Source organism: Excalfactoria chinensis, chromosome Z, assembly GCF_039878825.1.
Source record: "Excalfactoria chinensis isolate bCotChi1 chromosome Z, bCotChi1.hap2, whole genome shotgun sequence".
Taxonomy (NCBI): Eukaryota; Metazoa; Chordata; class Aves; order Galliformes; family Phasianidae; genus Excalfactoria; species Excalfactoria chinensis.
In genome coordinates this window covers 44315711-44343186 of record NC_092857.1, presented here as the reverse complement: position 1 = coordinate 44343186, position 27476 = coordinate 44315711, and the positions used below count along the sequence as shown (strand labels likewise).

The following is a 27476-nucleotide window of genomic DNA, read 5'->3' as shown; positions in this document are numbered from 1 at the left end:
TCTATTCTTCTGTTTTCAGGCTCAAAGCAAAACGAAGAAGCTGTTGTGTGCATCAGCTCAGCCATGCACTCTACTACAGAGTGAGACCCCCGCCTTTAATCTGCACTGAAAGGAGAAGGCCTGTAGGGATCACAACAAGCAATATGCCAAAACAGCCATGCTGTAAGACCAACATGTGCTAGCAGACTAGTCCACATACTCAAACATGCACCGAACATTCCTGAACTCTCTCCAAGGCAATATGTGATCTTGCAAAACACAAGCAAATACTGTTGTCTAAGGTAACTATGAAATATATATCTCTGACTTGCAGTTTTTACTACCAGAGCACACAGGGATATTTCCATCTAGATAACTGCTAAATTTACTGGTTTCAGCAGAGACTTCTGAACTCAGATTTCAGCAATTGCAAGTCTTCAGTGTTTTCAAATCTAGCCAAATGAACAGGGAAAGCCTGCACAAGAGAAGTTCGGTTTCTGTTCCAGACCTTTTACTTTTCATATATTTTAAAACTGAAAAAATATGTTCTCTGAATTTCAAACAAATGCTTTGGTTCAAGATGATACACCAATTTCTGATTCCTTCTTTTAAAGTCATGCAAAAGGGAAGGCCCTAAGAACACAGAATTCTCTGTGTCTGATGTGTTTTCCTTAGTAGAAAATCAGTAATTCCAAACTGCACCACATTCAGGCCAGGAACTCAAGATACACCAGTACCCCGAGACAATAAATCACCAGGCATGCATATAAAGAAACTAAAATGCTTGTTAGGAAACCTGATCTGAACTGCTGCTCTTCAAGAAAGGATGGAAACAGCTACAGCACAGGATCATAACAATGCAACCACAAAATGGGAGAAATTATTCTAGTCACCGTAGCATGCTAAAGCAGAATCTTTATCTCTTTGATAGGCTGGGAGTTCTCAGATGGTGCCAGAGACTACATGGGTCACTGAAACAAATATGTTCAAAACCATTTTAGATGTACAGCTCTTACAATTATTTCAGAGCAACTTAAAATATTTTAGAATAAGCTTCCTAGAAATGCCTGTGGGAAGGATCATCTGCTATCTGCTTTCCAGACTGCTTCCAAAAATGGCATAAGTTTGATTAACATGCCTCAGAACAAGACACCTGTAGGTGGCTAGATTAAAGTTACCAGCCTGAGGAAAAATCATGATATGAGGCTGCTGACTATGCTATACATAAATTAAAAAAAAGAGAAACTTCAGTAAAAATTATCACTTGACTGTGAGTCACAAAGGACAGCAGCTTGCTCATCCCTCCCTATGAGCCTCTCATTGCTGTATTCTTCCCCTACTCTTTCAGAAGTGGACACATTACAAAGCTAAAATGAGTTCCCTCTAAACACAGCTCTTAGTACACAACTGAGTAGGCTGAAAGTACTTCCTTGGTCAAATAGGCAGGGTCCTGCTAACAGAATGGTGTCCCAAGGCAAGAACCATTACAGGCAGATTTTCTTTATCCCACTCCATGGTCTGTTGTTTTCTGACAAGATCTGAATCGGGTGAAACAAAATAAAATCTGCAGAAATGAAAGAATGTTTCCCACATCTTTATTAATATTAACCTTCTAGCAATGGCCAAAGGATAGCTCATGCTCTTTCCATGAGAAGCAAAGTCAATTTCTTAAACATATCACCAAATGACCTGGCTTAGCTCCCATTGGACTTAGTGGGCAAAGGAAAACCCCAATCAAGCAGAGGCTTCACTGACAGTAATTATCATGCTGTGTCTGAAGCAGTCATACTACAGCAGCAAAATAAGAGAGTCTTTGGCTTTGTGTACCCATGTTATCACCAAACTTAGTTTCTAAAAGATCCTATGCAAAACTGTAAGTGGCTTTATGCCATGGAAAAGAATGCTGTTATCCACTAAGCAGAGATAGGAGGAGAACTAGAGAGTGGTGAAGTCTTCCCTGAGCCTCCTCTCCAGGCTGAACAATCCTGGTTTCCTCAGCCACTTCCCATAAGACTCGTGTTTGACACAGGATGTTTGCCAGGACCAAACCAACGACACATACATTGAAAGAGATCACTGAATCATAGAATCGTAGGGATTGGAAGAGACCTCTGGAGGTCATGTAGTCCAGCACCCTGCTGAAGGAGGTTCCTTACAGTAGGTCACACAAGAAAGTGTCCAGGCAGGTTTTAAAATCTTCAGGGAAGGAGACTACACGACATTTCTGTGCAGCCTGTTCTAGGGCTCTGCCACCCTCACAGCAAGGTTTTTACTAGTGTTCAGATGGAACCTCCTGTGTTCTAGAGTATGCCCATTGGCCCCTGTCCTGTCACCAAGCATCATCAAAAAGCCTGGGCCCATCCTCTTATACTCACCTGTTAGTTATTTATAAGCTTTGCTAAGATTCATTCTCAGCCTTCTTCAGGCTGAACAGCCCCAGGTCTCTCAGACTTTCCTCATATGGGAGATGCTCCAGGCCCCTCATCATATTTGAGGCCCTCTGCTGGAATCTCTCTAGAAGCTCCCAATCTTTCTTGAACTGGGGAGTCCAGAACTGGATGCAATATCCTAAATGGGCACAACAGTGCACCTCCCTTGATTGGCTGGCCATATTCTTTTTAATGCATCCAATTCCAGCTATAGTAGAAGAAGCAGAAAAGATAAACACTCATCCTTGGTGCTCAGAAATCCAGGGAGAAATTTCACCACTTTGCCTCACACATATACATGTTTATATCTTTTAAGGAAAACCTGGGCTGCAGAATATTGAGTAATTTTAAAGTGAATAGTTGTCTCTCCAGTGTACAAGCCCACAAACAAGACACACTTCTTCCTTCTATCTTTAGTTTCCAAGTAATTAAAAGTTCAGGTATAGGAACACAAACCAAAGCATCAGAAGCATGTAATGCTGTCAGGAAAAGGAACTGAGGAAAATTAAGTGTGGCCATGGTCCAAACAGTGTTGTAAATCAGCTTAAAGTGTCCCCACTTGTATGCTGCACCATACATATGTGTATCATGCATATGTGTGCCCCCAGTGGCGCAGTGGTATAAGGTGCTGCTTGCAACACTGGAGGCCCAGGGTTTGAATCCCCCCTGTGGCGCAAGTGGTAGAAATGCTGCTCTGCTACACAGAAGGGCTCGAATCCTGGGAGCTGGACTCGATGATCTCTAAGGTCCCTTACAACTCACACGATACTGTGATACTGTGATACTGTGATGTGTAGGTCAAACCCAATGCAAGTAGCTCACCCATGCCCTCATCTTGCTGACAATGCATACTCTCAAACATACTCCTCGTTGTCACTTTCTGTAAGCTGAAATATTGTTCCACAAACGTTGAACCTGAGGTTTTGCTCATCTAAGGCCAGAAGGTAAGAGTTGCTTTCAAAAAAGCATTATTTAATTTGCATCCTTTTTTTAGTATAACATCTTCATCAATTGTGTTTCGCTACTCTCAATCTAAATGGGATAAACTTGTGGGCGGGACAGTGAGAGGGAAATTCAGCTATGTCTGGGAAAAACGTTTCACAAGATATGGAGAAACTTAAAGAAAGCAACCTCAAATCTACATCCATCCAGGAAGAAATAAAAAAAAAAAAAACAAAAACTTATTTTCTTTTCAAACATGATATATCTTCCAAAGTAGTTCACATATATGCAATTAGTAGGATTTATTTTCCACATCTGTTTGTAACAGAATCACATACATACAAAACAGTTGATGATAAAGGAAGGCCTTGAACAATATGAGAACTCTGGAAGAAAAATAACACTTAAAATTTACAATTTCATGAGGGAATCTGAAGCTAATTTTTCTTAGTGCAAGGTAACAATATGCTAATCTGTGATTCCATGATTAAGACAATTAACTACCAGTTAACTAGTTTTCTGCTATGGAAGCCCCAGCTTAATTAGATAAGGAGAGTTATGTGGCTGATTTTGTTAGCAGGTAGCATTACCTTACACAGCAAAGGAAGCAAATACCAGTGCTATGTCTGAGCTACACCACTCCCAGTCACCTTTGCTACTGGACCTGCTCCTGTTCCACACACAAGGGATTCCTTTCTCCCAGAACAGGTATTAAGGGCTTGAAATTCCACATGCTTAAAAACACATTACAAGATGAAAGACCCCTATTGTTGCTACCCAGTAAAGGTAGCAATGGGTAAATCCCAGCACAGAGAAGAAGTGATGGTCACTGAACTGTCAGTACATGAGCAGGAACAACACAGCTGTTTCACCTGGTTGATTTTGACAGTCCTCTCATATGTTCAAACAGAGGTATGCAAAAATGCAAAGCTTCCCTTGTGTCAGAGATGTCAGGATAAATGACCTTTATGTGAACCCTGGAGCTTTGGATGTGGATCCTGTCTCCACAAACTATCTATGCCCTTTGGGGTTGTTGTTCTAATAAACCCTGTCATTAGCATTCTGCAGGCTCAAAGAAGCTACTAAGGAAAACAGTCTCAAAGCTTCAGGCTTGTATCTGGCATTCTCAGATTACAGAGGTGTGGGCACACCTTCAGCGACTCAGCCTTTCCGATCACCCAAAGAGCCTAAATGATGCTGCATTCCAAAGACAGAAGAAAGTGGGCAATAAGCAAGCTCTTTGTGCCCAGGGAGAAGCAAGGTGATCTGAAACATCTCATTTAATCTGCTTTATCACTGTTTCAACTACCTGCTCCTACCACCATTTTTGTCCTCTTCCAGGATCTGCCACGCTTCAGCTTCACTTGTGTTTTCTCTGAGTTTCTTCATTACACATCTCAAGCCCTTTACAGAAGGTGTGTATATGTTAATATTCTCTATGCATACCCTAACCTCCAGTTACAAATCTGCTGATGCCAGGCTAAAGTTCCCATGTTGGTTTCTGAACTTTCACTGAATTTCAAGGGGCAAATGACATGACATTTACCCTGATTTTTCAGGTATAAACAACTGCTTAGCTGGACAGAGACATCCTGGGATTAGCACGGTTGGTTATTTTGTAAATACTGGTAACAAGTCTTTTCTCCATTCAGAGAACCATTTTTTCCAGAGACCACAAATACACCTTGGCTTGCGTAATTTCCCATACAAGAAAAAAAGCAAGACAGAAGAAAAATAACAGCAAACAGCTCTACACGGAAATGACATCACCTTCAGTGAGGAGACTCAGCACAATTCCACTTCATCCTGGGGAAGATGTGTCATTGCTTTTTTTTTTTTTTTTTTTCACCCATATTATTTTGAGTTTTTACAATGTAAAAAACAAAAGAAAAAGCAACATGTATGTCCATCTGTTCAGTGCTCTTGGCTCCTGAGGTTGACACATAATTGAGTAGTTGCCCCAAACCCCAAGGACTGCCTCAAAACCTAGGCAAGCTGGTGGAAGCCATCTGGTGGACTTTGGTATGTGATCACATGTTCTCTGTTTTCCTTGTCCAGAGGCAACTGCTCTAATACAACAATGCACAAATCCTTCAAGATGACTCAGGGGTGACATCTGGGCTGCCTGCAATTTCTTCATGAATAAGAGTTGAAAGGGAAGCAGTGATCTCTTCTTTCTAGTGACCAATGATAGGAACAAAGAGCTTAAAGCTGAATCACGAGAAGTTCAGACTGAATTTTAAGGAAAAGTCCTTGACTGTGATGCACTTTAACAGGCTCTCCAAGGAAGCAGTCATGGGCCCAAATTTGTTTGGGCAAAGCTTCATATATATGGTTTAATTCTTGAATTCCCCCATCTAGAGTCAGAAGTTGGACCAGATTGCCCTCTCAGATCCCATCCAACACATGCTACGATTTTATTCTCTGATTCAGTTTCTTCTTGTTGGATTCCATGTTAACTACCTGAGAGTTAACTTCAGTTTAGTGTATCAGTTGACTCAAATGATAAGAGGAAGACAACAAAGGTCTGAAACAACTTGCTAAATTGCTAATTCAGACATTGGTTAATCAGCTTGCTTGTAATAACACTGGCTTAACCTGAGGCCTCAAAAATCAGTGTTTATGCCACTAAGAATGTTTTCTCCTGCACACACACAAATAATAATGATAACTATAAACCTTTTCTTCTGCATAAAAAGAAAGGAAGGAAAAAAACAAAACAAAACAGTATTTTCTCTTATTTTTAGGAGAAAACATAAGTAAGCTGAAGAAAACAAGCCATGCTCATCCTGGAATAAAAGTGACTATGTAGAGGAAAGTGCAGCCCACCTAGAGCTGTGTCTTTCCAGAATGGAAACAAGAAATGATTTTAAAAGTACCTCAGCAGTAAAACATAGACTGTTTAAATGGCACTTGAAAAGGTCAAGAGACCAGGCAACAAAGGGCATGGAAAAGGCCAAAATACTCAGTGCCACATTCACCGTTTTTACTGGTAAAATCAGACCTCAGGAATCTCAGGTGACCAGAGGGAAAGCCCTGCACAAGGAAGGTTAAACACGGAGGGATGATAATAATGTGGTTAGGAAACACTCAAACAAACTGGGCATGTACAAGTCCTGATAGGATGCACACGCAGGAGCTGTGGGAGCTTGCCAGTGTCACTGCTAGATCACTTTTGATTATCTCTAAAAGACTGTGATAACTGGGGAAGGTCCCCATGGAACTCAGGTCCCTGAAAATTGGAAGAACGCAAATGTCACTATTGTATTCAGAAAAGGCAAGAAGGAACTGTACACTGGTAAGCCTCTCACCCCTCTTCCTGGGGAATACGATAGAGCAAATTATCCTGCAAATACTTTCCAAATGTATTAAGGACAAAGAGTTTGGTTCAGGAAGTTTAGCAAACCAAGTCCTGTAGAGACATCAAACTGACCTCGAGCTAGCTATTTGTCCTTTGTGGATAAGAAGGACAATGACCTCTTGAGCTGCATTAGGTGCAGCAACATCAGCAGGTTGAAAAAAGTTATCCCTCCCCTACTCCTCAGCAAGAGAGACAGACACATCTGGGTCCTGTGTTCAGTTCTAGGCTCCATAGTGCAAGAGAGATGAGATAGCAAAGCAAGTCCAGTAAAGGGCCACAAGGACAATGAACAATTACAGCATTCTATGAGGAAAAGCTAAGGACACCTGGTTTGTCTAGCACAGAGAAGACGGAAAGGGGACCCCATGGCTCTCTACAAATTCATGAGGAGGGGAAATAGAAAGTGAGGCATCACTCTCTTCACCTTGTAACTTAATAACAAAGAACTAAGTTGCACCAAGGGAAACTTAGACTAGACATTAGGAAAATTTTCTTTACTGTGAAGGTGGTCAAAAACATTGGAACAGGTCTCCTAGAAGGGTGGTTGATGCCCCAAGTCTGTCAGTGCCCAAGAGGAATTTAGGCAATACCCTCATTAGTATGCTTTAACTTTTAGTTTACCCTGAAATTGTCAGGCAGTGGGATTTGAATGTCTTCGAATTTGATGTTCCTTCCAACTGTTCTGTTCCATTCTGTACTGTTATGTCCTGTTCTACTCTATCATGCTAAAAGAGGCTAAGAGAGCTAAGACTGTTCAGCCTGTAGAGCAGAAGGCTCGAGAGGATATTATCCCATCATGCCCTATCATAACCCAATCCTATCATAATCTATCATTTTGCGATCACTCTGTCCCAGACAACCTCCAACATTTACATTCCCCAGAAGACCTTCTCTTAACAAACAGCAGGTCCAGGATTTTGCTGCCCCTTGTTGGCTCCCTCACCACACACTCTAGGAAACTCTGGGACTGTTCCATTTCTACTGTATTATAAATCCAGTAGATGTCTGGGGAGTTGAAGTCCCCCATGAGAACAAAGAGAAGAGACCTTGAGACCTCGCCAAACTGTCTATAAAGTATCTTATCCACCTCCTCATCCTGATTGGTTGGATTATAGCAGTCTCCCATGATAACATCAGTCTGATTGGCCTTCGCTTTTATTCTGACCCATAAGCTCTCAACCCTATCATCACCATCTCTATACAATCACATTCTTTCTTAATATAGAGGGCTACACTGATGCCTTTTCTGCCTTGCCTGTCTCTTTTTAAAAGCTGGTAGTCATTCATCACAGCACTTCAGCTGTGTGAGTCATCCCACCACATTTCCATGATGGCAACTATATCATAGTTTTCTGACCACACAGTGGCCTCCAGTCCCTCCCGTTTGTTACTCATGTTGTGTGCACTAGTGTAAAAGCACCTGAGCTGGGCCCCCTCTTGAGTGGGAGAAGGCCTAATGCCCTCTTGACCACACTCAGGTGTTTCCGTAGTAACCAACCTCACATCAACTCTTGTGTTCTTCCTACAAAAAGGTGTGTCATCCTCCTCCTTCACCAAGACACAAGACTGTGGGATATTACTAGCACACACCCCTGCCACACATACTGCCATGTCACAAACAGGCTTCTTTCTAGTGACCTGTTTTATCCCCACCCCACTTCATACCTAGTTTAAAGCTCTCTCAATTAACCCCCTTTTCATCAGTAGGATAAGCTATACCCAATGGTTGCCAGCAGGCCTGGTCTCATGTAAATTGAGCTGAGGTGAAAAAACCCAAACCCCTGCCAGGCACACCAAGCTCGGAGCCGTGTATTAATTTGTTGGCCCATCATATTCAGTCCCTCATCACTCTCTGTAACTGGAGGGATACGGGAGAACATGACTTGTGCTCCCGAGCCCCTGGTCAGTCAGTCCAAGGCTCTGAAGTCCTTAGGGAAGTTCTTCCTATTTCATCACTGCCTACCTGAAACAACAGCAGGGGATAGTAATCTGAGGGTCGAACTAGGGAAGGAAGTTTCTTCCTTACACCTTTAACCCGGGCCCTTGGGAGGCAGCAGACATCCAGTGTGATGAAACAGGAGGATTCATCTCAGTGATGCACATAAAAGGACAAGAGGCAGTGTACAGAAGAGGATACACAGAAAATTGCACTTAAACATAAGAAAAAAATACTTTACTATGTAAGTGGTTAAATACTAGAATAAGTTGCCCAGAAAGGTTGTGGAGTCTCCATTTCCGGAGATGCTCAGAATCTGATCATATACAGACAACCTGCTGTAAATGACCCTGCTCTGGGGAGTGGGACCAGATGACCTGCCATTCTCAACTATTATGCTGTTCCGAGGCTTTAGTAAGCAGGCAGCATCCTTGTAATTGATCATTACAAGTGCTAGAACTCTGCAGTACATGGGAACTATGCAGTCCTACCAATGTCAGTTTGCATTTCTGGATATAGCATAAACCTATACTGCTATAGACCTGGCTGTTCATGGATTAAAAAATGCCACCAGTCACTTTGGTTTAGCATTCAAATCTTGAATGCTCCACATAAAGTTCAGAGAAATTAAAAATAAACACAGAAGAAAGACTGCTTGTTAAAATTATAGGTGACTTTATTTTCAAGTTCTACAGGCAACAGTAAGTAAGTCTGGCTTGTTACCTCTAAGCACTGTCTAAGTATAAAAAGGCCTGTCCACAATTAAGACAAAATCCTTATTGAGCCTAGTGGAATGTCACAGGAATTACCAGCACCCTCTCTACATACATCTTTGTAATTCTCACCAATGGACTTGAGACTTTGCATGTTTCCATTTTGGTCAAAAGCAAAGTTTTTTGGACTGATTCAGCATAATCTGTTATTTTTTCTTCTTTGCTTTTGTGTAAAATTAGATTACTTCCAAACAAAAACGGTTCCAGAAGTGCACCCTGGCTGTGAAGTGTTTTAAACAGAACATAGGTGGAGTGTGTATCACCTATTGAAATCCAGTAAGAACATGAAATATATTGAGCTAACAACGAAACCTACTTCAGTGCAAATTACCACATATAATTCCATGTAAGAAATCAACATCTGTATTCATGCAAATAGATGAGGACCTGAAAGGATGTACCAGCTTTTCTTTCAAAATGCATTACACATCCCTAACATGCATTAAACCACCTGGAATAAAAAGTAAGGACTCAGCCCCGTCTGATTTTCCCTCATTTATAATAAAAATGACAAGAGTATTTCATACAACAATAGGAGGTATTTGTAATACCTCAGCCATCCAAAAAACATGACCCTGTCTGGATACAATTGATGATAAAATGTTTTTTCAGTGATGTTTAGCTAATGGAAAAAAATGAACTTCGCTTGCAAAAAGCATAGCTCTTTTAAAGAGTGCTGTTGAAAAATCTGGTTTACCCTGACACCCTTTGAAATCCTACTACTATTTAGCACAATCCTGTCCTGCAATTTATCAGTCACTGCTAGGAGATATTTTTTCTACTGATGGCCAAAAGAGGGAAAAACACAATGCAACAATTACTCCTACAGTCTTACTCTTTTCTCTTCTTCTTTGTACTGCTGCCACTCATTCTAATTTGTCCTATGCTACCATTTTCTTGGAGCCCTTTTCCAGTAATTGAACATAAGCACAACAATCAAGCATTCTCAAAACCTGGCACAATTTATTTCATTATTTGCTGACATCAAAATAAATCTTCCGTAGAATCACCTATCACACAGCAATCTGGATAAGTAAAAACAACACTAACCTGCTAGAAAACAAAAGCCTGCTCTCAAATTTGCAAGGAGGGCTCATAAAATCTCAGAACTGTATAGAAATTGATTTGTTTCCTGCATTATATCCTGTCATATTCCTTATCTTATTTTGGCAGAAGTCCTGATGAAACATGAAGAAGTCCTGATGCAAACTAACAAGGAGATAATGAAGAACTGTCCTGTTGAAAGTGCATTCCTGCAACAGACCTCCTGCTCACATGTATCCATGCATATTAGCTGTTTAACTCCCCAATGAAAAAGGGGCAGGGGGAGGCTGACACTGCCTTTTAGGCAGATTCATTTAAAATAGTAGATGAGGATGGAGGCCAGTCTAGCAGCGAAGACAGATTGTCATTACAGACAGCTTCAAAGTGGATCTGGAGTCCCCAGGGAAGACAGTGAACCTATCTGGATCCAGAAGTATACTGGAAAAGCATGCCTGGTGGCTGGAAAGCAAGCCACGTGTACATAAGCAACTGATCATACTCACACAGGCCCAAGGCTTCAGGTAGTAATGTAGCAGAATGCTGAGTGAATCTTAACTCTAGCTTTGCTAGAATAGGCAATCAGAGGACTGGCTACCTTCAGCTGATGCAGGCGACACTTGGGACAGATGTACATGCTAATGAGGAATTTCAGATCAGTAGGAAAAAGCATTAAAACCAAATTATCTACTGGACTACAAAGCAAAGCCCCAGTCTTAACTCAGAGACCAAGATCTACATAAGCTGTGCCTACTACATTATAATCTTCACACACGCCTCAACAGATGCTATAAGCATCCATTACTTTCCTGGCCAGACACACAGGACCCCTGTAAAGTTTGTAATCACAGCTCCCTGCTGCAAGTGAGGACGTTCTCACAAGACTTCAAATACAAATGTTTTTACATTCTTTAAGTAAATGTTTTCCTTACCATGTCTGGATCTTTCATCCTAACCAAAACAGTAGCTACTGAGACCAAGAAACATCACATGGATCCAGATAACACTCAATTCTCTCTATCTCCCAAGGACCATATGGTTAATAGAAGACAAAATGCAGTAACTGTCTAGAATCAGAACTGACATGGATCATCACTTTTTCACTTTCTTGGAGCTAGAAAAAAGGAAGACAGTCATGGCAAACTAATCCTGTGTACACTCGTCTTACATTGTTAGTCTAAACCATGGGTGTTAACATTACCAAGTTGGATATGCCACTGCATTTGCCTATGGATTCCTGCTGGCTGCTAAGAACTGGATGAAGTACTTTTTCCCTGGGTGAGAAAATGTTCTGCTGAGAAAATTCCCTTGTAGCTGTGAAAGTCCAGTGAAGGAGGTAATTTTCTGCAGTAGAAAGAGAAAGCATGCCTCTCTCCTTCTACTTATAGGGTCTCTTAGTTTCATGCCCTTTGGCACATTATTCTTTTGGATGGGCTCTTGAAAGGTTTATTCAGTCACTGGTGTAACCTCTTACTGCCTTTTACGTCAGCTCTCTGTACTTCTGATATTCTGCCTTGCTTGGCAAGAGTCTATGTGTAAGAGCTTTCATGTAAGAACTACAGTTGTTTCAATATCAATGACTGTGTATAAAAAAAACCAAACAAAAATGTAATAAATTTTGTAATCAATGCACAGCACAAGCTCTTTGCATACTGGAGAAAGCTTTCCTAGTACTACAAAACTCTCAGAACAGAGCTGCATCTTGTGTCCACCACAGAAAAATTACTGATCCTTCTCTAAGCCGAGGCAAACATTTGTGCTTCTAGTGGACTTGGAAAGAATGAGATCAGGTTGAAGATCACCTCAATCACATACCAGCTCCAAATGCAAAAAAGAAGCTCTTGTCAGGGTATTCTTCCAGCAGGTCCTTCACCCTCCTTCCCATCCGCTCATTTCGCTTGTAGATGAGCTCCTGACGGAAGTAGCTGTCTATCTCTTGGGCAGTAATACGTTCATGGGCTGGCAGTGTAGCATTAATGAAATTAGGGACCTAAGACAGGAAGAAACAAGAAGTCCTCAAAAAACGGTCATTTATTTCAGGCAGCCAGCACACACAGGATTTTGCTCTATCACTGAATGTAGTAATGGCCTTGATTTTCAACTCACAACCTATACAGCAAAACACAAAGAGAGTAAAATAGTGACTCTACAGACTTACAGTGATGCATAGCACCATTTCTCTCAACACATCATATCATAAGACAGCCAGACTACTATCATTACTTTATGCAAACTGAATAAATACTCTCAGTTTTCCACAACACTGATCACAAATCCTGATTGTTTGGATGAAGAAAGTATTTGCCCCTGACTATCTTTAGCTACATAACTCTTCCTGAAATTACCATGGGTATGACACAATTATAATTATACTCTTCTGGGAGACTCTGACTGGCTTCAGACCCTTGGGGCTGTCAAAAAATACATGCGCACTCTTAAGTAGTTAACATAAAGATCCCAAAATTTTCCAAAGGAAGGAGGTCCAGATTTTGTCAAAAAAGACAATTTAACCAGCTCTAGTTTTCCTGTCCTCAAGGTATCCTTTCAAATGCTGCGTCTATCTCCTGGGGCTCCCAGGACAGCTGTAGCTGCAAAGTCTTGCAAGTGAAGAGAACTGCAGGTTCTGAGTTGCAGCCATTGTGGAACCTTCCATAAGTAGTTTTGGACATTGCAATTACAGAGACTGCTAAGAAAAGGGTCTGCAAGAGAGAGTTCCTGGAGAAAAAGAGCCACTATAAGCCAGGTACTTTCCTTTGAAAAGATGCAGCACCTACAGAGGCTCTGACTCATAGTGTATCACCACCTGCTGCAAAAGGGTGTTTAATCCACAATAGGAAATCTACTGGTCAAGCACAGGGTCATACACAGATGACAGAGTTCTCATTAAAAGTGTAAGCTGGTGGAATTTCAGGCTATTACTATTCAAATCAACTGCCCTGTGGGGAGACCTCTTCTATAAGTAAAGGGCATTTGCTTCTTCAGAGACATGCATGTCTTGGCAAGAGCTGTCCTCTCCAAGACCCTGAAGGCAAAGCCAGCTGTCTGCAGTCCGTGACACTCCAGCAGAATAGTGATGTAGCATCCATATGTTGCTACAGCGCTAACCTCCTTTGAGAAGCCCTTTCAAATTTATGAATGAAATGCACTGTGAAGTGTTAAGCATTATTAATGACCAGGCTGCCAGCACTGGCAGGTTGAATGGTGTACAGGACAGGAAGGTAAAACACGCGTGCAAAGTGCGGTGCCAAGAGAAACAAGGGTTAGTATGATGGTATTTCCAGCTCTGTAGCACTGCACCATTACATATCAAAAGCCCATAGGAAAACAGATACTCAGCAGGGAGAGCTCAGATGCCAACTGACACTTGTCAGCACTACCAGGCTAGAGCAACATTTTTCCTGAAGTGCATGAATTGCCAGGCAGTACCACACACAAATGAATAAAGGCCTGATGTCTCAGACCGAGCCTAGCTAATCTAACAGCCTCAACAGGCCAAATTGGTCCCTACTGGGCAATTTCTTGTAGTTTAGAGATCAGAGCATTGCATTCCACTATGCTGCTTGGGAAACCATTTCCATAAATGAAGTCTGTGAGGCCTCTGAATTTTTCTTTTCCTTGACATTCAGTCTAGATCTATCTTAGTTTCATTCTATTTATCTTCTTTGGGCCTTGTCTATAATACATAATCATACAAGAAAAACTGAAAACTTGCAACATGCCCAGCCTTATGAAAGTGTCAAAGTCAAGAGATCAATTCTCTATCACTGTTTGCACAAAAGAGTCTGCTTCTGCTCTCCGCAGGTGCTACATTTGTTCCTACTCAAGTTAGCACAGTCCCAAAGGATACCTAGGAAAATAAAGGATTAACTCACAGAGCTTTGATGCTAAAGCAAACATGACATTCATCCAAATGAAATGCACACAAAGCCAGGTGTGCCTTCACTGCTTGTGTGCGTTAAGATGGTGGTAAGCTAGTGCAGGCTCCTGAAGGAGGAGATGCAGGAAGCAGACACACTAGAGAGCCAGCCAGGTGTCTTTAGCCCCTGCCTCTGGGGAGACAAGCGTGAGATAAGAGTTAGCGCTACTGGGACTTGTGCGAAGTACAAGGGCTGTGGTGGCAAGACTCACTTGAGAAGTGTCATGGTTGAAGATGATGGAGCTGAGGTCTCCACAGCTGTAATGCTTGATAAGATCTTCTGTCGTATAGGGGATCTGGAAACTGCCTGCTCGGAGGCTCTCCTGCTGCAAGAGAGTCTGATTCAAAGCAAAGATCACCTGGGGGAGGGGAGAGGGAGGAAAAGACAGAGTTCCTTGTGAGTTCTTGTCTGGCTCCTTGAGGTGGTCACAGACACACAGCTGACCTCTAAGAACTTGCCAAAACTGCTCCCACTCTAAGAACCCTAATCTACATTTCACCAACCCAGGCCTTGTCCATGTATTTGCTCATCAGGTTCCACAGACCTAAGCACAGGAAAACAGCACATAATTCCATGTAGTGTGATTACAGGCAGATACAAAAAGATAGAAAAGTGCAGACTGGGGTGGGAGGGTCTTCTTTATTTCTCCAGTCCTTAGAAGGAGAGGCACTCTTGCACCCCTAGACAACAGTACGCTTGCCTATACAGAGCCCTAGGCCAAACTGGCTCATATCCCCACACAGAATCACAGAATCACAGAATTGTAGGGGTTGGAAGGGACCTCTAGAGATCATCGAGTCCAACCCCCCTGTCAAAGCAGGCTCCCTACACCATGTCGCACAGGTAGGCGTCCAGGCGGGTCTTGAATATCTCCAGAGAAGGAGACTCCACCACCTCCCTGGGCAGCCTGTTCCAGTGCTCTATCACCCTCACTGTAAAGAAGTTCTTGCGCACATTCATACGGAACTTCCTATGCTGAAGTTTCAGCCCATTTCCCCTAGTCCTGTCCCCACGCACTATTGAAAAGAGACCAGCCTCACCACTATGGCTCCCACACTTCAGGTATTTATAAACATGGATCAAGTCCCCTCTCAGCCTTCTTTTCTCAAGGCTAAACAGACCCAGTTCCCTAAGTCTCTCCTCATAGGGGAGATGCTCCGGGCCCTTCACCATCTTTGTGGCCCTCCGCTGGACTCCTTCCAAGAGATCCCTGTCTTTTTTGTACTGGGGAGCCCAGAACTGGACACAGTGTTCCAGATGAGGCCTCACCAGGGCAGAGTAGAGGGGGAGGATCACCTCCCTCGACCTGCTGGCCACTCTCTTTTTAATGCACCCCAGAATGCCATTGGTCTTTTTGGCTACAAGGGCACACTGCTGGCTCATGGCCAGCCTGTCATCCACCAGGACGCCCCGGTCCCTCTCAGCAGAGCTCCTCTACAGCAGGTCTTCCCCCAACCTGTACTGGTGTATGCAATTATTTCTACCTAGGTGCAAGACTCTACACTTGCTTTTGTTAAACCTCATCCGGTTTCTTACTGCCCAGCTCTCCAGCCTGTCCACGTCTTGCTGAATGGCAGCACAGCCTTCAGGCGTGCCAGACAACCCTCCCAACTTCGTGTCATCAGCAAACTTGCTGAGGGTGGTCACTATCCCCTCATCAAGGTTGTTGATGAAGATGTTGAACAAGACTGGACCCAGTACAGACCCATGGGGGAAACCGCTAGTCACAGGCCTCCAGCCGGACAGCGCACCGCCAACGACAACCCTCTGCATTCTGCCAGTCAGTCAATTCTCGATCCACTTCACCGTCCACTCATCTATCCCATACTTCATCAGCTTTGTTATAAGGATGTCATGGGGGACCGTATCAAAAGCCTTACTGAAATCAAGGTAGACTACATCTACCGCTCTCCCCCCGTCCACCCAGCTAGTGACATCTTCATAAAAGGCCACCAGGTTGGTCGAGCACGACCTCCCCTTGGTGAACCCATGCTGAGTACTCCTGATAACCTCCTTTACTCCCAGTTGCCTGGAGATGGCATCCAGCACAAGCTGTTCCATCACCTTCCCTGGGACAGAGGTGAGGCTGACTGGCCTATAATTACCTGGGTCATCCTTCTTGCCCTTTTTGTAGACCGGGGTGACATTGGCCATCCTCCAGTCTTCAGGCACCTCCCCAGTTCTCCAAGACCTCTGAAAAATTACAGAGAGCTGCTTAGCAATAACCTCCGCCAGCTCTCTCAGCACCCGCGGGTGCACCCCATCAGGTCCCATGGATTTATGGACATTAATGTTTCCTAAGTACTCATGGACCACCTCCTCCCTGACTAAAGGGAAATCTCCCATTCCCCAGATTCTCTCATCAACCACCAGGGTCTGGGATTCCTGGGGGAGAGCCCTTTCACTAAAGACAGAGGCAAAGAAGGAGTTCAGTATTTCCGCCTTCTCAGCATCCCCCATTACCAGAACACCCCCTTCACTTAGTATGGGGCCCACATTCTCCCTAGCCTTCCTTTTGCTGTTAACGTACTTAAAAAAGCCTTTTTTGTTATCCTTTATCTCCTTAGCTAGATTCAGCTCCAGGTGGGCTTTAGCCTTCCTGGTCGCATCTCTGCAGTCCCTGACTACATTCTTATATTGTTCCCACGTGGCCAGACCCTTTTTCCACATATCGTGTACTTTCTTCTTTCTGTGGAGCTTGCACATGAGTTCCTTACTCATCCACGCAGGTCTCCTGGCACCTTTTCCCGACTTCTTAGTTACAGGGACGCACCGATCCTGAGCCTGGAAGAGGAGCCGTTTGAATGCTAACCAGCTCTCACAGGCCCCCTTGCCTTCTAGCACCCTGGCCCATGGGATAGCCCCAAGTAGGTCCCGGAGGAGATCAAAGTTGGCTCTCCTGAAGTCCAGGGTAGCAATCCTACTTTTTGTTTTGCTTTCTCCACTCAGGATCTCGAACTCCACCATCTCATGGTCACTACAACCCAAGCTACCCCCGACTTTTACTTCCTTAACGAGTCCTACCTTGTTGGTGAGAATAAGGTCCACACCTCTGATAAGCACAGCTTGCTCTTGTTCATCCCTTCTTCCTTGTCCACAAAGAACTTTTCGCCTTGTCACTTGGTACATCCTCCCAGTCTCCCATCCCAGAAACCATCAGGGTGGCTGTTAGCACCATAGGCCACCATCTTACCCACCGGTGCAGCTTGGGAACAGCAGCCCCTGGGTGATGCTCTCTCCTCACTGAGCTGCATTCCAGGAAAATGAATGCTCTCACTCCCTATGCCTCAAGCAGGGCAGGCACCAGAACAACCACCAGAGTTTTGCCCTACCCTTAGGGGATGGATGACAGGAGTCATCTCCAGATGTTGTTGTGTCAGTGCCACTTAGTGGTGGCCTCAGGGCCTGACCCAGAGTGCTGCCATGCTGATGCCTCTTGCCACAAGCACTCACACAGTTCATCAGTGCTTGAAAGGCAGAATAAAGCAACAAGCTTTCATGTTACCTACTAGCTTATAATCACTTATTTCTAGAGCAAGTCAGCTGAGGGATGTCTGATGAGGTCTTCAAATGCAATTAGGAATTATTCTTGGGTGGGTTATTTTCCAAGCTCAGATGATACTGTTCAACATGATGATGACTCTGTGGAATTCACTCGTCCTGGAGACTGGCTTCAAACACCATCCAAAGCAATATGGAACTGGAGGTATGTGCCAACATGAAATTCACACATAAGTGAACGCACTCTTTGTGTACTCAGAGTGTGTGAACAAAGCCTTGATTTTCAAGGACAGACAGGGTAGATGTAGGAATGAATGGGCACCATTTCTTCCTCCCTATTGCAAGCCAGAGAAGTACATAGAACTTGAAATCATACTGTCCACACTGGAGATAATCACGCCCTCATGGCTCCAAATCACCATGTGTTGTGCCAAATATGTAAAACGAAATTTAATGTTAATTCCAGAAGCGTTCTCATGAACAGAAATGTTCACTCCCATCTTGCATTTTTAAAAAGGGTGAGAACTCATTCTGCCGGCGCAAACTGCACCTCATTAAAATACTATCTTAAAGTGGACACTAAGGAAAGTCATAACAACTAACCAGTGGTGATACTGCAAAGGACGTTTGCATTATTTGGAAGTAAATTAAACGAAAACAAATGGAAATCACTTCATTTCAGGACATAAGTTTTCATGGAGGCTAGAGTTTATTATACTCTGAAGGCACTGTTTTCCATTTGTTTGGCTTCAGTTCCCACGCAGAGAAGCTCTAATGGATGCTAATGACCAGATGAGATTCACTGAGACAGTAGCCAAATCTGCTGAAAATGTAAGGCTTCTACAGCCAAGACTGTGAGGTCACGTGAGGAAAAGCTCCTATGTACAACCAGTACAGCCAAAAACATTTCCATGAGGATGGCTTATTATGTAGGTTACTTGGATTACTATAGAAGCAACCATTGGGATTATTTACCATTCAGCAATATGGTCCTTACTAGACTCTGCAGTCTTTCAAACAGTTAACTGATGGTTCCTGTCCACAGAGTGGCAATAAGACTTGTAAAGGGTTCATGTGCTGCTCAGGTAGCTCTTCCTCAATGCACATCAGAGAGGCTTTGCAATCTTTACAGGTTGTTTATTAATCCAAATACCAGCAGAGGGTAGTCATCTTCTTTGGAGAAAACAGTAACCCACTGGATAAGACACGAAAAAAGCAAACCTTCCTCTCTGCTGTGCTCTCACAGACTGCACTCCTGCTTTTGCTTTCTCTGGGCTGACTGTCTGCTCCCTGCACACCCCTTCCTTACAGCCTCATTTCATGTTTTAGGGGACACAGACTCAGTCCCTCCTCTGCACAATCTCACCCACCCGGCCTGTAAGGTCATTTCACACAGGCATCTTTCTTCCTCATGCCCACTCACCAGCAATAAAAAACCTGCACACAGTAAACTGCAGATGGCTGAACAGATCTGCCTTAAAGGCACAGTTTAAAACTGGAATGACTACCTGCAGATATGAAGGATTACTACACACGTTTGCACAGGAATAGCAACAACTCACTCCCACTACTTTTAAATTTGCAGACCTTACTGCTGGTATGACAAAAACCTTGACAGATCTTTGGACTACATAAAGGGTACTTTTTTCTGGTGTGCAGATGGAAAACTTCATACTGGACACATAGAAATCTTAAGATCGTAGCAGCTGAAGGACTTGCTTGCCCAGACAGGGAAGGCTTTTCTTAATGAGGTGTTTCATGTTTCACATCAGAGAACAAATGAAGTGTCCAGGGTCACTGGCTGAGATTCCTGCACATAGCCCTTATCACAACCACCTGGGGGACACAGCAAGTTGCCCTAGACCCCACAGCACTCCTAGTCAGCTTGCCTGGTGCTTCTCTTCCTTGGTGTGGGGACTGCCAGGTCCTATTTCCCAGTAAGATATATCTTTACTCCTTTGGCTTTTGTCTGGCATCCCATCACTGTGCACCTGGGAGTGAAGTTAAACAACCACCACCTCGTGGAGGGGACTTCCACCTTGACATGTGACAGAGGTCATCTCAGCTCCTTTGCTGGCAGCAGCAGCAGCATCCCACAACACCATTCTTAATCACAGTTTGAAAACTGGGATGCAGAAAAGTCAAGATATGACAAATGGTCATTAATCAAAAAAGCATCAATTGCCTTGATGATTAGTCCTCCCTAATGAGCTACAGTAACTCATGTCATCAGGCTTTGCATAGTTGGAGGTCAGAATCATAGAATCACAAGGTTAGAAAGGACCTACGAGTTCATCCAGTCCAATTGTCCTCCCATTACCGTAGCTACAACAAACCACCAAACTATATCTTGTAGCTCCTCATCCAGATGCCTCCTGAACATTGCCAGGGATGGCAACTCCACCACCTCCCTGGGCAGCCATTCCAGTGCCTGACCACTCTCTGAGAGAAAAAATTCTTTCTTATGTCTAATCTAAACCTCTTCTGGTACAACTTGCAGCCATTTCCTTGGGTCCTGTTTGTTGCCTGGGAGAACACCTTGCCTCTTTAGGAGATGCCTTTGCCAAAAATATTCTCATCAGCTGGTCTGAATTGGATGATGGCATTTGCTGAAGGGGGATCACCCACTGAACAACTACGTGGGATTACAACTTGGCATCAGTGTATGCAGAGCCTCTCAAAGGTATGTCATAGCTTCTTTTCATTTCTGCGTCACATACATCTTCCTGGAGGAAGAGTGACTCCCAGGCAGAAAGAGGGCTGTTGGGGTAAAGAGAGAGTTGTTAGCAGCACTAGGTCTTGCTTAAAGCCATGCCCCAGGGAGAAGGTTATCTCTGGTAAACAGTAGTGGATAAACACTGTCAGGATCTCAAAGGAAAGAAGATCTTTAAACCTTCAGTTCTTAAGGGATTTAATTTGCTAAGGTGGGTCTTGCTCAGATGTTGATAGCTCTTATCTGTCATTATTTCTGAAAGAAAACATAAGACTAGGTACAGAGCAAAACTTAATGAAAACCACAGTCATCAGACTTTTGGGACTGGATCCCAGTTTTGTTTACCAGAGGTAAAAAGCTGAAAGACAGTCAACAGAACAAATCAGCAGCTGATCTGCAACTACTGAATTTACTTGGCACAAATGCAACTTGTCTTCCTGAATCTCAGTTTAGCTCTGGAATTCCTTCATTTCTAATCAGTCCAAGAAGTCAAGATAGCAACAGGAAAAGAAGAAAAGGTTGAAGAAATTCTTTTCAGCTTTGCCTAGAAATTGAAACCAAAAGTTGCGCTGTCTGTCTTCCAACAGTCTCTTGCACTGTGCTCTATTAATTCAAAAATCTTCCCTGTTTTGGAATCTACAGAAATCACCCAACATTTTTCCTCCCTGCAAGCTACTCTTCCTTAATTCACACTCCCCACCCCCACCCCCCCTGCAACATTACCATACCCTGCTCCATTAACTGTATTCATACTGGCATCAAAGCATCTCCTGAAAAGATGTATTTGAAGAACAAAAGTAACAAGTTTATTATAAAGGGATTTTTTTCTCCTCCCACCTCCCATTTCTACTGTGATCCCTCTGTCTTCCCCCAGCCCTCTCCTTTTTTGTACTGTGGAAAAAATCGATTAAGCTCTCTGGTATACATCTTGCAGCAAGCCTCATTCTCCTCCTGGAGATTTCTTCAGCTGTCAGGAGACACTTGTCCCCTTTGCTAGCATTGTTGGAGTGGCCTACTAGGCTAAGGGGGTAGAAAAAAAGGAGGTTAGAGCCCAGCAGATGCCTTTTTTGTCAAAGACAAAAGACCCCCTGCCATCCTCTCCACTTTTCAGCACTTTCATCCACACTGGATCAAAGTGCTGCTCTGCATATGAAAGGACCCTGGCATTATGTGCCTCAAATTAGCCTATCGCCATCCCGCTAGCCTCCAAGTCTTGCCAACAAAAGCGTTCACATCTGTTCCATCATTTGCCTCATCTTCTGTTTTTTTTCTTTCCTCTCTGCTCTCAGTTTTTGAGGCCATTCAGCTCCTTGAATTATAGTCTGGAGAGCATCTTCCTTGCCCTCCGATCGCTCACCCGGACAATTTGCTTTTAATTGTCTTATGGAATCATGGGTTGCTTTTGGGTACTTCCTAGTGACTAACTGCATCTATTACAGCTTCCATTCACCCTCTTCAACTAGTTCTTTTTCTTTCCTCCTTCTTCTCAAAAGCGTGCTTCTCTCCTTGCTCTTCACCTGGAGGAAACCACTGCCCCTCCGGGCCAATGAACCCTACTGCCCCAAATCAAAGACAGCTTCAAATCAAAGGCACCGTGACTATGAAAGTCAATAATCCTCCTTTGTTATGTTAATGGTCCAGCAGGCTGAGTGCTGAAAGTAAGATTCCTTGCTCCAGTGTGACGCAGATTCTTAGATGTCTTGTGCCTGTGCCTCAGACTCTGGAAACCTCAAGACACATGTCACAAGGAACCATGCGAACACCATTCTGCACACACAGGCAGAAGTTCAATTTTGGTAAGGACTGAGAATACGGAGGGAAGATTTATTCTGTTACCAGTAGCCTTCAGAGGCACCTAAGTCACTTTCAGAGTTATTGCACCAGATGAGGTCAATCTTTTCACCTCTGCAAAAATCTTTTTTGGAGATAAAAAGGAATATCTTTCCAAATCAAGACTATTTTTATGAGAAACATTGGATTAAGGTGATCAGAAAAGAGAAATGAACTGAGAGCTCACCTAAAGAAAAAGAGATGAGCAGTTCAAGTCACTGAAACACACAGAAAAAGAAACTACTCTGTATTACCTGTGAGCTTAAAGTTTCCCACAGACTTGATTTCATGTATGGTACTTGCACACAAAAGACAGCACAGCAAGGAGAGGGGAGCACCTCTTCCCTAGCACCCAAGACTCTCAGATACTCAGTTCGCTTCAAGTCAGACAATTCAGATGGTGGCAGAATTAATGCCATTGAATAACTTAGTCTTTGGTCTATTGGCAACAAATTCACACTGACAACTCCTAGTGCTAGGATCTTGCAGAACATTTACCAGAACTGAACAAAAAGAAGCTCTGAACGTGTTTGATTATTACCTGAATGTATAATATATAAATCAATCACTCTCCAACTAGGAGCTACAGGAACAAGGGGCTTCCAATAATTTGTCAGGCACCACTGGAGCACCAAATGAATTTATCATTCTCTTCCTGATGCAGAAGAGTGGTAGATGATGCTGAATCAGAGGAACGCTGTTTACATTGCTGCTGAAAGCAACACCCATCTGAACTGCAACAGACTGCATTAATTCACAGCCTTTTGTATGAGTCATTTGCACAGTTTTAAGGCTTTTATGTTTCTACTGATTGTGGGAGAAATTAACACCGCACAATGTGCCAAATGTGGAATGAGACAAACAGTGGAAAGGACTGATGCTGTCCATCAGGTCAGTTTGCAGTTCACAGTTGAACACCTCCATTACTTGCTCTACAGAACTAATAACATGGCTATGAGCCCACAGGGGCTGCTGTTGCCCCACTTCCCCAAGAACTCTTCATCCAGGTGCTTGCTGGAGTTCTTCCTTGCACTGCAGGAGTGCCCCAAGATTTCATCAAGTTCATCCAGTTCTCCTCCCAAGTTCTTCACTCTGCTGGAAATGAACTGATTATGCATATTTGCATGTTTCTAGAGAACAAAGAAAACTTTCATTGTTATTATTATATTTGTAAATAATTCTGTAAATATTTGCAAAGATTGCTGTAAAAAAACTTTACAAATCAAATCTTCATCAAACACATTTTTATTGTATCCATCAGAAATAGACAACAGACCTTCTATACAGTCCTGTGCCCAACTGAAAGCAAAAAATAGATTTTCCAGATTTTACACTTAAAATTCCTACCTGTCTTCTACTTAGCACTTCTCCAGCTAGCAATATCTAGCCCATTCTGGGTCAGCACTGCTACATATCTCCAAAACTCAGGTCTACATCAGCCCTGGGAACAATTAAACAAATAAAATAATAATAGTAATAATAATAAAAAAATCCTGGCAATTCAGATTTCTCTTATGGTACTTTCATGTTCCAACTCCCGGCATCACAGCACTAAGTCTTCTTTCTCCTAAATATTTTACAAGGCAGCAGTACAGCCATTTCAACATTGTGTTAGAATAACAGAGTTGCAAAATGGAAAATCTGAAACTAATGTTTCTTATGCTAAGACTGGCTACAAAGTAAAATTCGGCACCTGCAAATACTATTATTATTATTTCTAAAATAACCCTTCTACTAAAGTAGGTGTTTCTTTGGTTCAATTCTTCTTCCTTCTTTTCCATGGTACCCTTAAAATCAGTAGAAGCAAAACCAAAAATGGTGCAGCCAACAAAACAAACTTCACTGAAGAGCAACCAATGTATTGCCCCACTATCAGTTTACATTTCTTTCTCTGGTCTTAATTAAAGCACGAGACAGAATTTCCTACCCTATCTGGAAAAAAACAAACAAACAACAAAATAATAAACAAAACAAAACAAAACAAAAAACTACTAAAGCAAACAGACAAAGCAATAAATCATCATCCTACACCACAATCCACGTAATTTAATAAATTTGATATTGCTGATTAGGATTTGGCCTCCAGTTTTCTTCGACTCAAGCACAGGTGATCTTTGGAGTGCTGCTAATTGAAAGAAAAATTCTTGCATTTCCCCTCCTGCATGGATTATTTTATCACTTCTCCACTCTAGCTCTGGTCACATGCAGATAAGGACAGCAACAAACCTGACAACCATTTGAAAGTTTGCTAGAACAATAACATGTCTTAGAAATGCAGCACACTTTAGTCTGAAACTGCTATTGTTGCTCTTTTGTGCATCTTTTCTAGAGGTAACAACAGAATAATTTAGAAAAGAAATTTTACAGTGACTTGAGTGCTTTTCCCTGTTTCTATTAAGCAGATGTAAATTGCTTCTGCAATTCATATGTACATGAGCAAATCAAGACTATAAAGCTAACAAAGTAAACAATCTATGCTTACAATGTGAGGAATAAGCCCAGGCATTAATTGTATGCCTTCTGGTAACCATGCAACGAGATATTTTGGATTTTCTTGAAGTTCTGCCAGCTGGGAAATGTGTGTTCTTTATAAAACACTCAGCATTGATAAAACGTTTTTTCCACTCAACAGAACAATTAGGTCTGGGGACTGTAGCTGCCATTCCAAACAGAATAAGATCTTCAAACCAGTGTTTATGTTAAAAGTAACTCAAGAGCACCTTCAAGAGAAGCATTTGGCTTCCAAATGAAGAACTGCAGAGCAGTGTGACCTTTTCAAGGCGCACGGGTGAAAAACACAGTTTATATTAGAGGTAGATGCCCAAAAAAAGTTCAAACAAGAATTACTAAAACTTTCCCCAGCTGGCTTCAGGCAGATTAGAGATTGAAGGTTCTCAGAACAAAAGCTTTCCAAGAAGAACCATTGAGAAAAATTCCACACAGACCTGAACCAGTTCTAAACAATGCTCCTTAGAGTAAGTCACATGAAAAAATGAGTGTATCCCAAGGCAGAATGGGAATTTATATTCTATCAACTGTGTCATGATGTTTTCCTGAGTGGATCATCTTGAAAGAAGAATGTGTACAGAGCCAAAAGAAAGGATGATAATTTCCTCTTTTAGCCTCAAGGTTTATCAGCTGCATAACAGCCTGACTGTTTTCCTTCCCCTGCTAAACACATTTTATAAAGCTGAGTTAAATTACTAATAATAACTGCAGTCCACTAACTTACGAAGCTGAAACCATGACAGCTCAAACTGGAATGCAGTAGCTTTGTAACAGGCATCTACCAGCATTATCACTAGGAATGGACAAGAAGCTTCACAGATAGATTATTTGCATATTTTGTCATGAAGGAAAGCCATCTCTGAACTCACACCTTTTAAAATAGCTGTACAGAGAATTCTTAATCACCTCAGTGTATAAGATAGACAGCAGTCCCAACAATTAGCTGAACTGGTCTTCTTTCACTCTTTCAAGTCTTAGATAGTCAAATAAATTTGCGAAAGGACAGGGCAGGTCATGTTCCCTACATCAGTTCTAGCACGTGGCCAAACACATTCACTGTCAGGGTAAGTGTCCTGGATAAGCATTTGCTCGATGATCTCTGAGAAAAGAAGTGATATCTGCCAAGAGCCCATCACTGCACAGAGACATCAAGATGACAAAAGAATGTTAAAATTAAAATGGCCTATGATACAGACGATGGCTTTGGGGTGTGATGAAACATGCTGGTAATACAAGGACAAAGACCAGCAAGATTTATCTCATGAGCATGTTGTACTTTGACCTTGGAAGAGAAGACTTTGATAATTTTTCTGGGCTAGGGAGAGCAATGTTTTCACTGAAGATATGTGGAAAAGTTAACAGTGCAATGAGTACCAAATCAACCACTCTTCTATGCATGGAAAAATGTAAGAAAAATGTCAGCTAAAAATCCATAACTTCAATATCAAATCAAAAATACACAATGCACTGATAATTGTCCAAAGCTCAGAGGATCTTAAATACATGATGGTGTACAAAAACATCATTATCCAAATCCAGTCTTGGAAATAATAAGCAAACAATGTTGTACAACAGCAGTTGTTTGGAGACTATGTGATAACGCTATGACAGAAAGAAAACAATAAGCAGGTAAGCAAGGCAACAAAATTCTAGCAGCTCCTCTCCAAGCTGGATACACACAGGGAAGCTGCACTTTTAGAACAACCAGGTATTTTCCAGTAACTCCCCAGAGATTAATTTCCAATTTTTGGAAAACAAATGCCTATGAAGGCCTGTATTCATAAACAAGAAAGGATGACAGGAAGTCATCCTGCCCCGGTACTCGGCATTGGTGAGGCCTCACCTCGAGTACTGTGTTCAGTTTGGGGCACCTCAATACAAAAAAGACATGGAGGTACTGGAGCAGAGGAGGGCAACAAGGCTCGTGAAGGGCTTGGATAATCAGTCCTACAAGGAGAGGCTAAGGAAGCTGGGTCTGTTTAGTCTGGGGAAAAGGAGGCTGAGGGGAGACCTTATCGCCCTCTTCCAGTACCTGAAAGGTTCTAATAGTGAGAGTAGGGCAAGTCTCTTCTCACTAGTGACAAATGCCAGGATGAGGAAAAATGGCCTCAAGTTGCGCCAGGGCAAGCTTAGGTTGGATATCAGGAAGAACTTCTTTACAGAAAGGGTAGTTAAGTACTGGAATACGCTCCCCAGGGAGGTGGTTGAATCGCCATCCTTGGATGTGTTTAAGAGCCATTTGGATGTGGTGCTCAGGGATATGATTTAGTGGAGGGTTTTTAGAGTTAGGGTACTGGTTAGGCTGTGGTTGGACTTGATGATCTTCAAGATCTTTTCCAATCTGGGTGATTCTATGATTAAAATATTAATCCCAAATTCATATACAAAGAAAACAAATTTGGTATTGAGAAACTTGCATCAAAATCCGTGAAACAGAAGAAACAATCTCTTATTATGCATATACAACAATTTCCCCACTTTATTATCCTAGAAAAAAACACTCTACTGCTGATATTTCTGATTAGATTTTATCTTTAATTCTTTCC

The 27476-nt window shown here is 42.6% G+C and overlaps 1 protein-coding gene across 2 annotated transcripts in view; it reads right to left on the bottom strand.

Moving 5' to 3' along the window:
* The window catches only part of TRABD2A (TraB domain containing 2A), an 83911-nt gene that overhangs the window by 11921 nt on the left and 44514 nt on the right, over positions 1–27476 (bottom strand). The window contains exons 3-4 of one of the 2 annotated variants that reach the window (XM_072359985.1): positions 14590–14736; positions 12277–12451 (exon numbers count right to left, since the gene is read on the bottom strand). In XM_072359985.1, the coding sequence (XP_072216086.1) occupies positions 12277–12451; positions 14590–14736 (322 nt within the window). The remainder of the gene's footprint in view (positions 1–12276; positions 12452–14589; positions 14737–27476) is intronic. The other variant, XM_072359986.1, reaches the window with a different exon arrangement.